This window comes from Rissa tridactyla, chromosome 9 (genome assembly GCF_028500815.1).
Source record: "Rissa tridactyla isolate bRisTri1 chromosome 9, bRisTri1.patW.cur.20221130, whole genome shotgun sequence".
Lineage (NCBI taxonomy): Eukaryota > Metazoa > Chordata > Aves > Charadriiformes > Laridae > Rissa > Rissa tridactyla.
The window spans coordinates 38,835,371-38,851,343 of NC_071474.1; the positions used below are offsets into that span (position 1 = coordinate 38,835,371).

Here is a 15,973-nt window from a genome sequence, read left to right on the forward strand (position 1 = left end):
CTCCGTGCTGCACGGCTCTGCCCTAGGCCTTGCCCCAGCGTGCGGCCCCCGTTACCGGCGGGGCCACCGGCTGCCCCTGGGCCTGCCCGCAGGAGTCATGGCGGGGGGACCCATCGCCGTGCTGGGAGCGGGCAGGGGCCGGGGGAGGCCACGGTGGCGGGCAGCCCGCGGGCCTGGCAGGGGGTACAGGGGCTGCGGAGCCGCCGGTCGGGAGCTCGGCCGCCCCAACCTCGCTCACCGCCGCCGCCGGCGTTCCCCCAAGCCCGCCGAGCCCCGCGCCCCGCCACACTGCAGCCACGGCCCCGCCCGCAGCCCGGGCTGCACCATGGCGGGCGGCCGCGGGGGGACACGGGCAGTCCCGCGCCTCCCGAAGCGGGGCGGCAGCAGCGGGACCAGTGGGACCGATCCGAATGAGACGGTGGCGGGGCGGGGCAGGGACGGCGGCGGGGCGCGGGGCGGGAACGGAGTCAGGGGCGCGGCGGGTCACCCCCCGCGCGGCGTCGCGGTGGGCGCGCCCGGAGCCGCCCGCCCGGCCGGGGCGGGCCGTGTGGCGGGCTGGCAGTGATGGCGGCGGCCGAGGTGGCGCGGCAGGTGGGAGCGGGCGCCGGGCGGCCCGGGCACGGCCGGGGCGGCGGGCCGGGGCGGGTCAGGGTGCGCCGGGCGGGGTGGGGGCACTGGGCTGGGGCCTCCCGCGGGCTCCGGTGCGGCGGCGGCCTGCCGGGGGCCGCCCTGAGGGGAGCCGGGGTTACCTGGGGGAGGGGTGGTTTGGGGTCCCCCCCGCTGGCTGCGGGGCAGCAGCCCGGCCCGGCGACCTTGGGCTGCCCGCACGGGGGTGGGCCCGGGGTCCTGCCCTGCCGGTCCCTCTGTTCCCGGGCCCCGTCCCAGGGACCCGCGGCCGTGGCTGGACTGCCGTGCTGGGGAGGCCTCGTCCTGCACCCCTGCCCTGGGCTGGGGGCCCCTCGCCGGGCCAGGGTGCGGTAGTGGGGAAAGCGCTCCTTGGCATCCCCGTCTCTCCAGGGATGCTGTTCTCCTCCCAGAGACACCAGCATCCCGTGCTCCTTAGTGCATCATGTGGGGAAGGTCATCAGTCCGGCACTCGGTGCCGCGGAGGAGCCATGGGACCCGGCGCCCAACATTGGCACCGCATCCGGACATTGGCACCACATCCCCGCTGCGCTTTGTCCGTGAGGGTCCCCCCAGCGGTGTCGTCCCTGGCTGGGGCACACTGATGCTCGCCTGCCTTCCTAGCACAGCGCAAAGCTCTGTGTGTGCCGGCAGAGAATTATCCAGAAGAGGAGCAGAGGGAGTTGAGCCACCTCTGCGTTTGTTAGAGAGATGCTAAGGAGGCATCTGTGTAACGCGTTTGCATGTGGAAGCGTTTTGTCTGTGATCTGCTGGGCTTCCAACTTTAGTGTCCATGCATTAGTACAGAAATAATGCTTGAGATGAATGCTTGCCATTTTGTCTTCAAAGCAGTAGGTTTTAGCATAGATCCAATCTTGTTGAACGGGTAGATGTAGCCATTCTTTGCCAGTTTGTGATGTTATTTCCTCTTGGACATACCCATTGCCTTGTGTGTGACTGCCAAGGTATGTAAAGTGACTCACTTGCTCCACTGTCTTGTAAAGAAATTGAGCGTTAGGCTTTCCTAAGATAATGTACAGGAGTTTCAGACATCTGCTAGAGGCCTGGAATGAATTATGATAGAGCACAGCCTCTCTTTGGAGGCAAAAGGGAAAGCTGTGAGACAGACATGAAATTAGTGTGCTGCAAATCGAAAATGTCTTTGTCCAGACAGACGACTTGTCAGCCCAGGTCTTGGGCATCCGGCCGTGGCCATGGTTTGTGGAGCAGTCAGCCGTGACATCCTGGTGATGCAGAGGGTGGCTCTGTCTGTGCCGACAGGTTCAAACATGTGCAAGAGCTGGGGCAGGGTACCTGGGGGATTTGGGGTCACTACCTTGCCTCTGTCCCAGCAAACCCCTGATCTAAACCCACATTTATTGTGGAGATGGTAGGTGAAAACCTCTTTTTCCCAGACAGGCAGTGTGACTCTGTCATTGCTGAGCTGAGACCCCTCTCCTGTCCTCTGCCGGTGTCGAGTATGCGGGATTTAAATGCTGAGACCCACAGGGGACATGTCCACCCTGCTCCCTGTGGTGCAGAGGACAGGCTTACTGGCCACTGTCTAACTCTCAATGTCTGTAGGACAGGTCAGAAAAATCATCAAGATTGCCGATATAGATATGTATTTTTTAATTGCTGGAGGAGACTTCTCCTGGGAACGTATCCAAACAGCGTGGTGTTTCTGCAGCCCTTTGGCAGGGCCATAAAGAAATGTAATCTTAAGAACTGTCAGAATTTGAGATTTCGGAAGCGCTTGACCGTTTGTGAATGTTGAATGGCTGAACGATGCAATGCGCTTGAAGAGGGTGGTCAGTGGTCAGGAGCTTTGGTGAGACATTTCTTGCTTTCTGTGGTGGCTGATTCAGAAGTATTTCTCTCCCACTTTTCTGTTGTTTTTCTGTTATATGTGTCCTGATGATTTGTTATCAGCTGAGCAAGGAAAAGAAATACAGAATCTTTATCTACGCTTTACATTCCTGCTTTGCATTTATCTTGTGAAGGATGTTTATACTGTCTGCTGGATAATTCTCTCATTGCATAAGAGAATTACACACTTGTACAAGTGAGAAGTAATTGGTACAAGTGTTCCTCTAATTTGCTGTTTAATCAGAGCCAAATGCAGTCTGGGGAAGTGGATGCCATAACATCGAGGTCATGAGAAGGGATCTGATGTTGTTCTGGCTTAAAGATGATGTGAAAAACTGTAGTGTGGAAACCTGAATTCAGGTTCTGCCTTGCCTTGTGATTTGACATTTGATTTCTTGTGCAAGAGTTCTCTCAGGTATAGGGGTTAACCCCTATACAGGGTTAATCTGTGTCTTCGCTTTACAGGGTGGCAGAGGGGCAGGGGAGCACTGCTGTGAGCACTGGCAGCTGTGGTGGAGCGCTGGTGAATGTTGCTTGATTTGCTTTCGTTGAGGGATGGTGCTGTTGTGTTTGTTGCCGCCGTTTGGAAATCCTCCGAAGGGGGTCTCCAAGGCCTTGTCATCTGAAGTGATTCTCACCTGGGGAGAGGTACGAGATTGTGTTGGAAGTACTAAATGTCAGCTGTCAGTGTCCTAAACAGAAACACTCTCTTCAATTAGATGCAGAGCAAGCATTATACCGCAGTCTTTGGGTGCATTTTCTTGTTATGCGGGCCTTCTTTAGACACTGTGTCCCTTGGGTTCAGAGCTGTGGCATTTTTTATTTGCTGTGTTGTGCCTGAATATCGCTAAGTAGAGGCTTTTCCTTTGCCATGGTGTCCTTTTTTCGTTGTTCCTTTAGTCCAGGCCACCAGAAATTGTCCTGAATATGGAGCGTTGACATTTGCGATGAGCAGCACAACTGCGTGTCTTGGGGAGGATGCTCTGCTTTATCTCGTGGTAACAGCCTCTCGGGGCTCTGTGGACACTGGGAGCTGACAGCACTGTACCTACTTGTGTAAAGCAGATCAAGGCAGAGACGCACATTCAGCAAGATTTTCCTCTAATTGTTTTTTCATCCCAAGGACTCTGGAGTGATTCAAACACCTGCAGTCTCAATCTCGCACATTTTATGTAAACTAATATTTAATGTGCAGTGCTTTCAGGCTTGGGATCATTTATTATGACATCTTTGTATTTTCCATATATTCCTGATAGTTCTCTGTAAGAATTAGAGTAGGCAGCAGTGGTTTCTGTGGCATGGAGAAGCCTTAACAAAAGGTGTGTAAATCCTCCAAAGACAGGAAAAAAATAAAATAACCTCTCCAAGTGGCTACTCTTTACTTTCACTCTGCAATAGCCCTGCCTGGTAATGCAGCAAGAGAGCATATTGCTCTTTTTGTTCTTTTCATCTTGTTTGTGGCAAACACGCTTTGCTTCCTCCCAAGGAACAACAGCCCATTGTATCCTAGGGAGGGTCACTCTGCGTATATGGGGGAAAAAAAAGGCATCTGGTATCTTGGTGTGGTGCCAGCGTTCACACTGGCTTCCCAGAGATATCCCGTCTTTGTCTTCGTTCCAAGAAGATGCTAACTTTAAAATAGAGAGTATGGAAGGACTCTCAGCTATCCAGTGCTCAATGATGCTCGTGGAAAAAGCCCTTGCACAGACAATTGTTAAACATTGCTTACCTTGTTGGTACCTCTTCATACGTTTTAAACTTGACCTGAAAGGTTGTTTTTGAAGATAAATAACGGACGATAGATCTTGAACACCTTTTCAGCAAAAAGCTTATAAGCTTAACATATTCTCCTTCAGTTTTGAACAAGGTAATCCAAATCTACATTTAATGTACAGGCAGGATGACTAATTGCTGTGTTCATATGTTGTTTATGATGATGCTGTTTATATATAGCAGCGTTCTGGATACAGACACCACTTGGTGTGTGAAGACTGATGACTTGCGCTGTTTCTTGGTGGATCGGGTAGAAAATGTTTCTTTTCTCTCCGCAGGTTTGGTAATTGTTGGCAACTCTTTGATGTGTGTCAAAACCAGTCTGACCTTAAAATGTTATTTCTTATTTTTCTTTTTTCACCACATCTGATCTCTTGATGCCTTGGCCAAAGTAGGCTTTGGATTTTTAGCACAATGTACCTTAACATGAAGGCTCAGCTGCTGTGACTGGAAATCAGATTTTGCAGTAGTTGTTTCCTGGCCTGTAGCAGATGTGAAATGTGGTTTAACTGCGTTATAAAACCACAGGTGACTAGAAAAAGAGGCTACAGGAAATGACTTGCAGGCTGAATTCTGTGCGACGGTAAATGCCTCCTCTCAGACGAGAGTGGCTTAACTTCTACCGTTTATTTTGTTCCATCTGGATCACACTTATATTTAGGGATGAGGAGAAGATTTGTTCTTAATGAGAGCCTACACTCTCGCCCACGCTTCCTGGGGAGAGTAGTGTTCAAACAGTCTTCCAATGGTGCAGTTTTAAGGCTGTGTATTAAAAATACACTTGATATTTCTCCTTCCCCAGGAGCAGTCCGCCTGTGGTTCTCTTGTGCCTTTGCGGACTCTGTCCACCTATCTGTTCTTCACCAGCGCTGTGGTACTCTCACTGTGGATCAAATACTGCCATGAGATACCCCAGTGCCGGGTTTTTGTTTTGTTGAAGGCAGTTCAGGAGAGCTTAGGTGTATTGTTGCAAAATCTGCATGCCTGATGGTCTCCCTTTCTTCTGCTTTAGTTGTTTGTTTGTGAATTATTGGGCCTTGGAGCTGCATCCTCAGAAGGCAAAAACAGAATCTGCTGGGGAACTCAAGCGCCTTCCTGATGAACATGTCGTTTAGAGGCAAGGTGCTCAGGAATTAATAAAGCACCATATTTGGTGAACATCTTGGCAGGAAGAGTCAGACTAATACACAAAATATGGCTAAGGGGAAACATATTTACACATCACAGGGTGGTAAATATGGTTAATGGCTGAAGCGTATTTGGAGCCTCATATCTGGCAAAAAAACCCACACCAGCAAAACGGTAACAAGACAAGTAATCGTACTCTGACAGGCTGCGGTAGTAAATGCAGTCCTCAGGGATGTTTTCCTAGCCTAAAATACCAGTGCCGTTAACAGAAGAGGGAAAACCAGTATGCCTGTCCCTATAAAAAGGCTTTCAAGGTATGTGAAGACATGATTCTGAAAGAATAAGTTAAAAATTACACTCTATTATATGATTATTATACATTATAATATATTATATATTGCCTTTTGGCTGCAGTATTTCTTGCAAACTGATGATGTGTCTGAAAGGCCAGAGGGGAATTTTCTGTAATTGACACTAAAATACATTGTTAAGAAAAGCCTTTGCTGCAGAGAGGGAAATACCTTTCTGGAGGGCTGCAGGAGAGGAACTTCCCAGTACGCACAAATATGTGGGGTTAGCACTTACTCTCCTTTTTGCATGATGTTGTTTCGGAGGTTGAGCCTCTGCATGCAGTTTATTACCGCCTGCTGTGCAGGTTTGGAACCCAGAGCGCCTTGGCCTACATAGGCCTTTGTGCAACGGCCGGGTGAAAATTTCTGTCCCCCCTCCAGAAGCAAGCGGCTGTGCTGGGTGTGGAGAACAGCATGAGCTGGAGTTGGAGCTCAGCCCTTCTGCTTCCCGGGGTAGAAGGGGTACGCCTGGCTGAGGAGACCGCGTTAGTGGTGTTGGGCACAAGAGAGAGCAGCTTCTCATGAAACCGTTTGTGTGGCTGGGCAGGAGTGGCCCATGCCCTCCAGCAGGCAGGTTTGGGTACCTGCTCCCAAACCCCTGTACAGCCTCCCTTCTGTCAGGGCTGCGTGATTATGAGCATCTCAGTTCTGGACGCTTTTTCTCAGCATTTTTTTCCTGTTCAGTTCCTAGCTTTGAAAGATGTGCTCCGAAGCTTGGATAGCAATACTTGGAGCTGGAGAAGACCTGCTGCCTTGCATGGTCTGGCCACCTGCCCATGCGAGCATCTTCCCTGCAACTTCCTTCAATGATCTGTGATTTTCTGGTACTAATGGTTGTTTTATAGATTTGAACACACTCCTGTTGGCAGCCTGAGATTTTAGTCTTAGCAACGATATGGAAGATATTGCTGTGTTTGATAGCTTGAAGACTATCCTCTGCTGTTTCTGTGCTACAGCACTTGAGCTTTGCAGAGGCAGTGTGTTTGGGTCGTTCAATTACTAGATGTAGGTACAGCTTTCCTAACTGTTTCTAGCTAGTTTCTGTAGTTGCAGCTGTGAATGTGAATTACATGAGTTACAGTTCACATTAAGTGAATTGTAATAAGCTTATAGGAGGAGGCATCATTAATACATTCCTTTGCACAGGGGATTCTTTCTGTTTTCAGTATAAGGTGAGACTTGAGCGTCTACATAATTTCTCAAGAAACAAATGTTTTGCTGCCTCTTTATTTCAGCAGCTGTGTTTGGGTAAGTGTTTTGCACAGTTTAAAATTTTCCAACAGGGCTACCTTCTAATGCACAGCAAACAAAACATTCTATTTGTGCCGTCTGGATTTGTTTTGTAGAAGAAGGAAGCACGCTGACACAATTTACAGTATACACACAAATCTCTGCTTGGACTGTGCAGTTGATTCTACTCGGGAGGTCTTAAGGGTTTATACAGATAAGTGTATTTTGCTTGAAAATGACACAACTATTTAATTGTATTTCAGGGTGAAGGCTGTCGTACTGTCCCGCTTTCCGGACACGTAGGATTTGACAGTTTGCCTGACCAGCTGGTTAATAAGTCAGTTAATCATGGGTTTTGTTTCAACATCCTGTGTGTGGGTGAGTATTTCCATTTTGGGAAGTTCTCTTGCTGAAAAGGGCTTCCCTGCAGCTGGATGTAGCTTGGAGGTGACAGCGTTAACAAGGTAGCTTTGATTTAAATTTCCCCAACTGTTCTGTCTATTTTCAGTAACAAGATTTACTGGTGCCCTGGGAAATCCCTGCTGGGGTTATGCAGTATGGCTTTCCACCAAGCAGTGAACCATGGAAATAAAATGTGTAAAATCCCAGGGTTTTATTAAGATCTTTATTTTCCTAGTATGTTTGAATTTCATGTTTTTAAAAGAAAATTGGTACTCATGCCAGAGAACTTTGTTCTGAGGTCTTGTTTGGTTAGGTATTGAATTATTATTGTAATTATTTTAACAAAATACCAGTCATGCTCCTCTAAATCAGTAAAAGCTATTTTTTTTCTCCTCCCTTCTGTGCATACTTCAATTAAAATAGTGTCTGGCCAAGCCTTAGCTGGTCAGATGATTATCCAAGCTGCCATGTGGTATGGATCTCAGCTGGGGCCTGGCGCTGCAGTAGGACTTGGTGTCTGTCCCTGCAGCGTCTGCCTGTCTCACAGGTCTTCCCCCGGGTTAGGATCCCAAATGGTCCCTTCTCGGAGGCACTCCTGGGTAGCAGTAAAATCTTGTATGGCTTTGGTACATTAGTTTGGTGAGGTGGATAAGGAAATTATTGATAGGGAATTAATAATTGTCTAAAAGGACAATTAGTTTGGTTTACTGATGCTGGCGCCCTGCCTCTGGGAGCAAGAGGTTATTGCGTGGCCACGGCTGCTCAGAGTAAGCCCTGTCCGCAGATGGTCTCAGCAGTGCCTGGCATGACAGAGAGGAGAGCTGCAGCTGTGGATGCCTCCTGGGGACTCAGCTGGTGGTCAGCTCCGCACCCACACAAAGGTTGTCTGTCTCCTCCCGTGAGAGATCCATGTCATGGTATGGACCTGGTGTTTGCCCAGCACAGGGTTAAGTCTGAGACGAGAGGAGTAGAGTGAGGAGAGGGGAGCTGAGCCCTGTTAAATGGAGCTGAGAAGAAAACTTTCCCTGACAACGGCATTCCTGTGAGATGATAAACTTTGCTGACAAGTGGAGGTCAGTGTCAGGCTGAGTAGCTAGGTGATTTCCACAGTACGTGAATGTGATATGACCTAAGGAAACTCTTGCCCAAAGACTGAAGTCTTTAAGTATTTCTTTCTGCACTTATTGAGCTGCTGTGCTTTTTTCTACAAGTTATAGGTGTGGCAGTGGATGCCTTCTGTGGTTATATGTTCGCTTTGATGTGTGCAGAGGAGATGAATGCTTCTGCTTTCCTCTTTGCAGGGCAGAAATGGAATGTATTAATCGCTTGTTGATCTGAATAACAAGGGCTCGCCAAGATCAACGTGCCTTAGTTATTAATGTCAGATTTTTATGAATAGTAATAACACAGACATGGCCAATCTTGAAATAAAGAAACTTTATAGAAAAATTCAATAAACTTCATTAGAAAAAGATCTGCAAATCTTGAGTTGAGGAGGTCAGGCTTTAAAATGTCTTTTAAGAGTTGCCTGGTGCCTCTGTTAACTTGTGGTAACAAAGTCAAACTCTTAAACATCTTTGAGAAAGAAAACAAAATGTCCCAGAGTCCATCTGACATTTATTCTGTAGGGTCTTACTTGTACAGTAGGAGTTTGGGGTGAAAAATTGAAAGAACAGGGAGCAATTGAGGCTTGGAGACAACAAAACAACAAATAGATGAACTAATATCATAGTCAGGCCACTAAGCGTGATAGAAAGACACTTCATTGCCCCCCATTTTTTCAGCTGTGCATGGCATCTGTTGGAGGAAAAATACAATGAAAATTTTGCTCTGCGCCATACTGGATCTGAGCCACTGATTCCTCCAGCTCCTGCTGAAGGAGCCAAGGAAAGCTTCAGAAACGACTCTCAGCAGCATGTCCAGAGCGGAGCAATTTTTAGCTCTTCTCATGCTGAAAGCTGTCTCCCTTTTGAGACTAGAGCCAAAGATAGAATAAATGAGCAAACCTCTCATAACAAGTTAGGGGTTGCGGATGGTTTCTCTGATATTTTATTCCTCAGCGCAACCATTTTCCTCCTAAAGCTTCTATGATAAAACGTTCATTGCCTCTTAGTTCAGTGCAAAGGCTGGGGGAATATTTAATGCCTGAGACCTTCTGTGCTGACTGTATTTCTTAGTGAGATGGGGGAAAGAAAGAGGAAGAATAGGGTGACATTTTTGAAATGTAAACTTTCTCAGTTTTGTCCAGGGTAAAGTTACACTAGACTAGTATCCCGTTACAAGCAGGAGTTTCCCACTTCCTCTCCCAGGATTTGTGGGGGATTTGTTCTAACCAGCCTTTTCAGTGCAACAAGAAATGGCTGTTTTGTGGCAGAAATACCTTCTCTTTTCCTAGGGGCTGTACCACAACTGCTTGAGGTCTCTCACTCCAAAGGAGTGAGCCCCTTCGTGTGTGGGAGCGCTCACCGGCTGGGGAAGGGAGGGATGTGCACAGGTTTCCTCGTGCAGAGCTGCTGTCTGCTCCCCAGCAGGCAGCTTTCTGTGACCTGTACAGCCTGGAAGTTGCCCAGTGGTTATTTTTGTGGTCACTGTTGCAACCAGCTGAGGAGAGATCAGGGTTTCTCCAACTGAAAAGCCATCGGTCTCCTTGGGCCCCTTCTGTCCCTTCTCCACGGTCCCCTGGGGTGGACGGCGGCGTCTAGGAGCTGGGTAGTCCTCTGAGGTGCTTCAGCATCTTTAGTGAGCCTGGGTTGCTCCTCTTGCCCCCACTGCCCAGCCTTTCCCTTGCGGTGGGTGAATTGTGTGCTATCTCTGTACACCTGTCAGATGAAAAGAACTATTTTTTCCTCTCTCCATGAGAGATGGCCTTATCAGGCTGAGCTGCCTCAGGGCTTGTCTCAACAAACCTGCTTCATTGGATTAGCTCCCGTTTCTTCACATGAAAGGGGTGTGCATGCGTATACGTTTTCTTTAGGATTGAGTTATTTGGTATCTGGAGCCACTGTTGTTAATCTCATGAAGGACACGTTTTGCTCTCTCGAGAAAGGACGCTCTCATGAAAACTGCTTGATGCCTTTGAACAGGGAAATACTCCAACAACTCCTCTGTCCTCCCAGAGAGTTGACTGAGGATGATATGACTGGGGCCTCTTAAATCCTGAGTGATGTGGAGAGGGGGGCCAGTGAGCAGTTGTTTGTTGTTTCACTTAACATGTCCTAGGGAAAAGCAAATTAAATCGCCAGGCACAAAAAAAGGAGGTGCAGCTTTTGTGGTGTATAATTCAGCTTACTGCTGCAGGGTGCTTAGGATGACAAAATTTCTGTGGAAGGAAGAAGCCATGAAAGTGCATTCAGCATAAGGATAGCTGTTTTGGTTTGGGAAGCTTCCCAAAGGAAGGAGCATTTGCTGTGGGTGCAGCTTCTTCTGTTCCTCCACCTTAGCTGCTGGCCAGTGTCGGAGATGGGTATGGTAGCATCTCACCTCCACCTCTCACCTCACCTCATCTCCATCTCACCCAGCATAGCTGGTTGTGGGTAGCCCTTGTGTCGCTTGCCTGCACAGCGTGACATGTCGCTTTGCTGTACCGATGTCAGGATTGCTCATGCCTTGCAGCACTGGTGCTTGCTGTCTTTTGGCACAGGCTCTGCCTGGTCACCAAGCTGGAGAGCCGCAGAGAGTGTGAGCGATGTCCCACCCAGGCAACACAGGGAGGGCAGTCTGGTCCCAGAGCAGAGGACCTCTCTGTGGAAGAGCTGTGGGGAGGAGAGTGGCGCTTGTCCCAGCTGTGTTTTTCCAAGTGGTGCCACTGCTCCATCACTGAGGGATTTGATGAACTGTTTCCATTGAGCACTGAAGGTGCCACAGGCACATGCAATTGGAGCAGGGAGCGTGTCTCAGGAGACTGAGAGGAGGTGTGGGTAGCCAGGCACTGTGTCTCTAGCCTGGCAGGCTGTCGAGTGTTAAGAGTGGATGGTGCCTTCTGGGCACTGGTGTAGGGTTGCTGCATGTCCTGAGCCTGACTGGTGTGGTGTCTCTTGTCATTTTTTTTTTGCATGTCTCTGAAAATTGTTGGACTTAACAGTAAAAATCCATCCCATGATGAAAAGCACAATGCTACAGCTTTTCAGTAGCTGTCAGAGCTTCCTGGTGCAGAACTCTAACAGTAAAGGTCACTCTCTCCCTGCCCTGTCCTCCCCACAGCACTTTGTCAGCCCTGTTTTGGGAGTGCAGGCCACTGTGGAATTGCATAATCCTTAAGTACAGTTTTGGAGATCAAATCACATGTGTGCCTATAAGCCTAGAGATTAGAGAATTATTATAAGATAATTCAGGAAATAATCTCCCTGACAGGGATGCTTCTCACTCAGTTTGCATCGACCATTGCTTCTTCCACGGTAATTCTGCCTTCCTTAATCCCCATTCATAGTTTCTGCTTTTCGGAGAAGATTCCAGCGCTGTCGGCTGGAACGAGCACAGACTACTTGTCCTTTTCATCAGACCATCTGTTCCATCTGGACTCCTGTCCTTACAAGAAGCAGTTGGCACCACTTACATCTTCCAGCCAGCAGAAAGTTGCCTCTGTGTGAGGCAGAAACTCCCGGGAGATTCAGAAATCCTCCCTTCTGTCATTTTACCCTTGGGAGTAGCACTGCTCCCTAGCTCTGGTCGTATTTAACACAGTGAAGCACTGTATAAACATCTTCAGTCTTTACCATCTCATGTCATTCTGTCAGTGTTAACGTTGTATTTCTTTTAGCTGAGACAGTCATTCCTCTCTCCTCTGTCCTCCTCTTCCCTGGCAGGCTTTGGTGCCATGCCATGTCAGTGGGCTTACACGGTGCGGGGATGGGTGTATCTGCTGGCCAAGTGTCGTATCTGGTGTGCAGACCTCATGTTTGAGACGCCGTGTTAGTAGCTGGGTGTTTTGTGTTTTAAACATGAAGTTGTGGGTGTTTGGATAGGCAACTCCCACCTATGGAAAAATGCCTCACCAGTTCAGATCTTCCAGTTCCAGAAGGAAAACCTCAGTGTGTGAATTCAAAGTTGCCTTTGCTGGCCCTGCGTAGCTGGTACGGAGTATAAAAGCATGTTCTGTCTTAAAAATTTGCCTGCATCTCTTATGCCCTTCTCCTGGCCCCTCTGACAGTTAAAATCACTCCTGCTGGAAACAACACATTAGATCAATTTAAAGTAGGCAATGATTAGCAGGTTCAGGATGTGTTTAAACAATAGTCTTGGCCTCATGTGAACACCTTTCGCCCCAAAGAAGGAGGGAGGCAGGAACAAGAGCTGGCTTACAGGGTGTTCTGCCCGGAAGCCTGCGTGATTTACAGGCGACCTTGTGTATCCGCTGCAGAGAGCAGCTCCCTGCCCCGGTCACTGCTGCTCCCCTGTCACCCTGTCCTGCAGCCCTGGAGGCTTGGGGCATGGATTGCTGGATCTGACCCTGCTCTGGGGCCCGCCAGGCTGTGGGATGGAGAGTGCAGGACGGTGGCACAGGGCGGGGTTTGCAGGCTGATGTGTGGACGATGCTCCCACACCCCAGGGCTGACAAGCTCCCCTGTCCTGAGATGCTCCATCAAGGATCCTGGCATTCGCAGGCAAGCAGCCGACTCCCTGCTCTGTCCCACCCATCCCTTGGCAGGGGCTCTGGAAATGCTGCAGCCTTCTCAGGCTGTTTAGATTTTTGTCCTTTTTTATGCTGCTGTTTTCCTGGAATCCCTGAGAAAGGCCTGGCAGGTCATGCGGGCTGTCTGCTGTTAACTCTCAAAATCCCCATCCGAACTGTGGCGATGCTCTGGTCTGTTGTGCTGTGTGCACCTGCTCCCCATTTGGGGCAAATGGTATCCCAAAGCCCCAGACCATGAGACTCCAAGTCAATGAAAGGCTTGCTGTGATCATCCGTGAGTCTTCTGGATGGTCCAGTTCATTCCTCTAGCGACAAGAGATAACCTTGTGCTTTGCAGGGTCCCTCTCCCTTCCTACTGCCGGTACACACTGGTCAGCGGTGCTGTATTAATTGTGCATTAAGGTAGCACAAGGGATTGCAGCAGCACCAGCTCCTAGTGATGACTCCCTCTTCTCCCCTTTGGGTTGCAAATGAGATTGATGAGAAGGGCAACTGGATTTGTGCCTGTTCTGGCTGTAGCTGGTATCAGTCGGTGATGGAGCACAAACTCTTAGCTGGCTCCTGGGCAGCTCTGCAGCTCAAGGTGTACATTGACTTTCAAATGTTAGTGAGTCTTGCTGCCTTCTGGAAAGGTACCTGATACATGATCCTACCGATCAGACTGCTCAGTTCCTAGAGCAGTGGATGTTTGCCCTGCCATGCCTGTCATGTACTTCAGCCCGGAGTGAGAGAAGTCCTTTCTGGGGCCAAGGAATTTGCCTGCTTGCAGGGGTGAGGCTTGGAGATTTGTTTGGGGGAGGACGGGGAGGAGTTTCCCCTTGTTGAATTGGGCATTTCATGTAAGTTTGGATCTGTTGCAGAGCTCTAAGCCTACAAAAATAAGAAGTTTCTTTCTTCTGAGCAAAGTAGGAAAATGATGAAGTTGTCTTGGTTGGGAGCTGAGGGCTCGGGGAGGGAGGGGAAGACTGCTTCAGCCAGACACAGTCTCCCCATGGTCCTGCAGCAGGCTGGAAGAGCAGCCTTCGCAGTGGGTGGGGTTCATCCAGCTCCCGAAGTTTCAGCAAAAGCCAGCTGGGCAGCTCAGAAATATGTGTTTCCCCAAAACACAACAGCCATTACAGGGCAGCAAGCCAGACTGCTTACGGATTTAGCATGAAGTCAGATCCTTTGAGCTCGGAAGGTTGGCTCTGTTGTCAGAACATGGTAAGGGAGGCAGCCCTGTGAAATAAGCGCACAGAGGGATTTGTTTTGTTCTTCCTGGGATGTATCGAAAACAAATTTAAGACTGGTCTCTGGGATTTGTCTTTTCCTTCCAGACAAGGAAATAGTTCCCCTTTGATAGATGGAATCCAAATAGCGGTTCAATGCTGCAGAACTTTTGGAAGCAGATTTTTGGAGTATTGCATAGCTTATGTAGCCCCTAAGATATGAAAACCAGATATTACAGAAAATCTCCCCTCCCAGTCTAGAAGGCTGATCCCTCAATTCAGTCTGGGTACAAGAAACCAACTGCAAAACTTCCTGTAGAACTGGAGCCACTTCTCAGTGTTTCTGCACAGAAGGAGGCTAATTCAGTGGCTGCTTATTAGAGGCATATTGATCTGGAGCATCTTTTTTTGGAAATGGCAATGAGCCCTATTCCCCTTCCCACTATTTAATGAAAACAACATCTTCTGTAGTGTAGTTGTGGGTTTATGCAAGATCTGAACGATGCTTTCCTCTTTGCCTTTTCACCTCTTTCTTTTCATCTCTATTTTCTAACGATATTAATGGCCATTAGACTGTGAAATGTAATTTGCCCGGAATACAGAGCTCCCATTGTGCTCAGCTTTCTGCTTGCCAGACGATCCCTTTGGAGCATGAGATCTGCTTTCATCTGCTACAATTTCACCCCTGTTAATGTTTGGAAGCTGAAAGGCCAAGCCATACTAATATTCAATATTTCAACTCTCTTTTTCCCCAATAGGGGAAACTGGCCTTGGTAAGTCCACCCTCATGGACACACTTTTCAACACCAAGTTTGAAGGTGACCCAGCATCTCACTCACAGCCTGGGGTCCAGCTGAAATCCAGTACCTACGACCTGCAGGAGAGCAACGTCAACCTCAAACTGACTATTGTGAGCACAGTGGGCTTTGGGGATCAGATCAACAAAGAGGACAGGTAAGTGAAGGGGGAGAGAGGCTGTATTGTGACCTGGTTTTCTCGTGCAGGGTCTCTCCTGTGCCCTAGTTAGGCCAGACTGCGCTGTAAAGTTTTTCTCCTTCTTGCATATGGGTTGTCCGTGTCATCTCTTTGGGATGGGACAGGTAGAAGAGAGGACACAGGTTGTGGTGTGTCAGCACTGCTCCAGCTATCAAAGCAGCTTTTCTTATGCTGTCATTGCAGTATCTGCCCTGCTGGCAGCCTTCTGCCCAAATTCATCTGGTGGGGAGAGTGGAGAGCTCTAGGGCATCTGTGCTTGTTTCCTTGTGCTGCGCTGACCACAAGCTGCCGACAAAACCACTAGTGTGGTCTAGTGACCGCTTGGCTTAACAGCCACTTCTGGCAGGGCTCTTCCGTGTTGCGAAAATAAGCACAATAAATGTGCAGTGAGATACACTGGGGGAAGTATCTATAGCAGCTCCCGTCCCAGCGTGGCTGGAGCTTGGCGGTTAAGGGGTGTGTGATTCCACCAAGGTGTGTCTTCACAGAGGCATCGCAGATGGGATTTGCTTTGTTGTGGGTCTCTTAGATTTTAGGTTTTTTTAAGATGTACTGGTATCCTTTACATTGTGAGTCCGACAGGCTCTGTATTTCAGATGGCCTTACAAGGGAGTTGCAGAGATTTCCTGCCCCAGAGTACTGGGGAAAGGAAGTACTGAATGGAGATGTGTCTTCCACCTGCAGGACTCCTTGAGTGCAAGCAAGGGTTACACATTGTTGCGAATGAGTCTACATTATCCTGCCTTTTAAAAGTCTCTCATCTT

At 49.0% G+C, this 15,973-nt stretch overlaps 1 protein-coding gene across 7 annotated transcripts in view; it reads left to right on the forward strand.

The window, feature by feature from the left end:
• The window catches only part of SEPTIN6 (septin 6), a 34,483-nt gene that overhangs the window by 1,706 nt on the left and 16,804 nt on the right, over positions 1–15,973 (forward strand). For 6 of the 7 annotated variants that reach the window (XR_008468309.1, XM_054213426.1, XM_054213429.1 and 3 more), the window contains exons 1-3: positions 521–591; positions 7,238–7,352; positions 14,972–15,167. Coding sequence is in view for 6 of the 7 variants with exons in the window: in XM_054213426.1 (XP_054069401.1) it covers positions 565–591; positions 7,238–7,352; positions 14,972–15,167 (338 nt within the window). In the remaining variant the exon portion in view is untranslated. Of the gene's footprint in view, positions 1–520; positions 592–7,237; positions 7,353–14,971; positions 15,168–15,973 lie in introns of those variants that run through there. The other variant, XM_054213431.1, reaches the window with a different exon arrangement.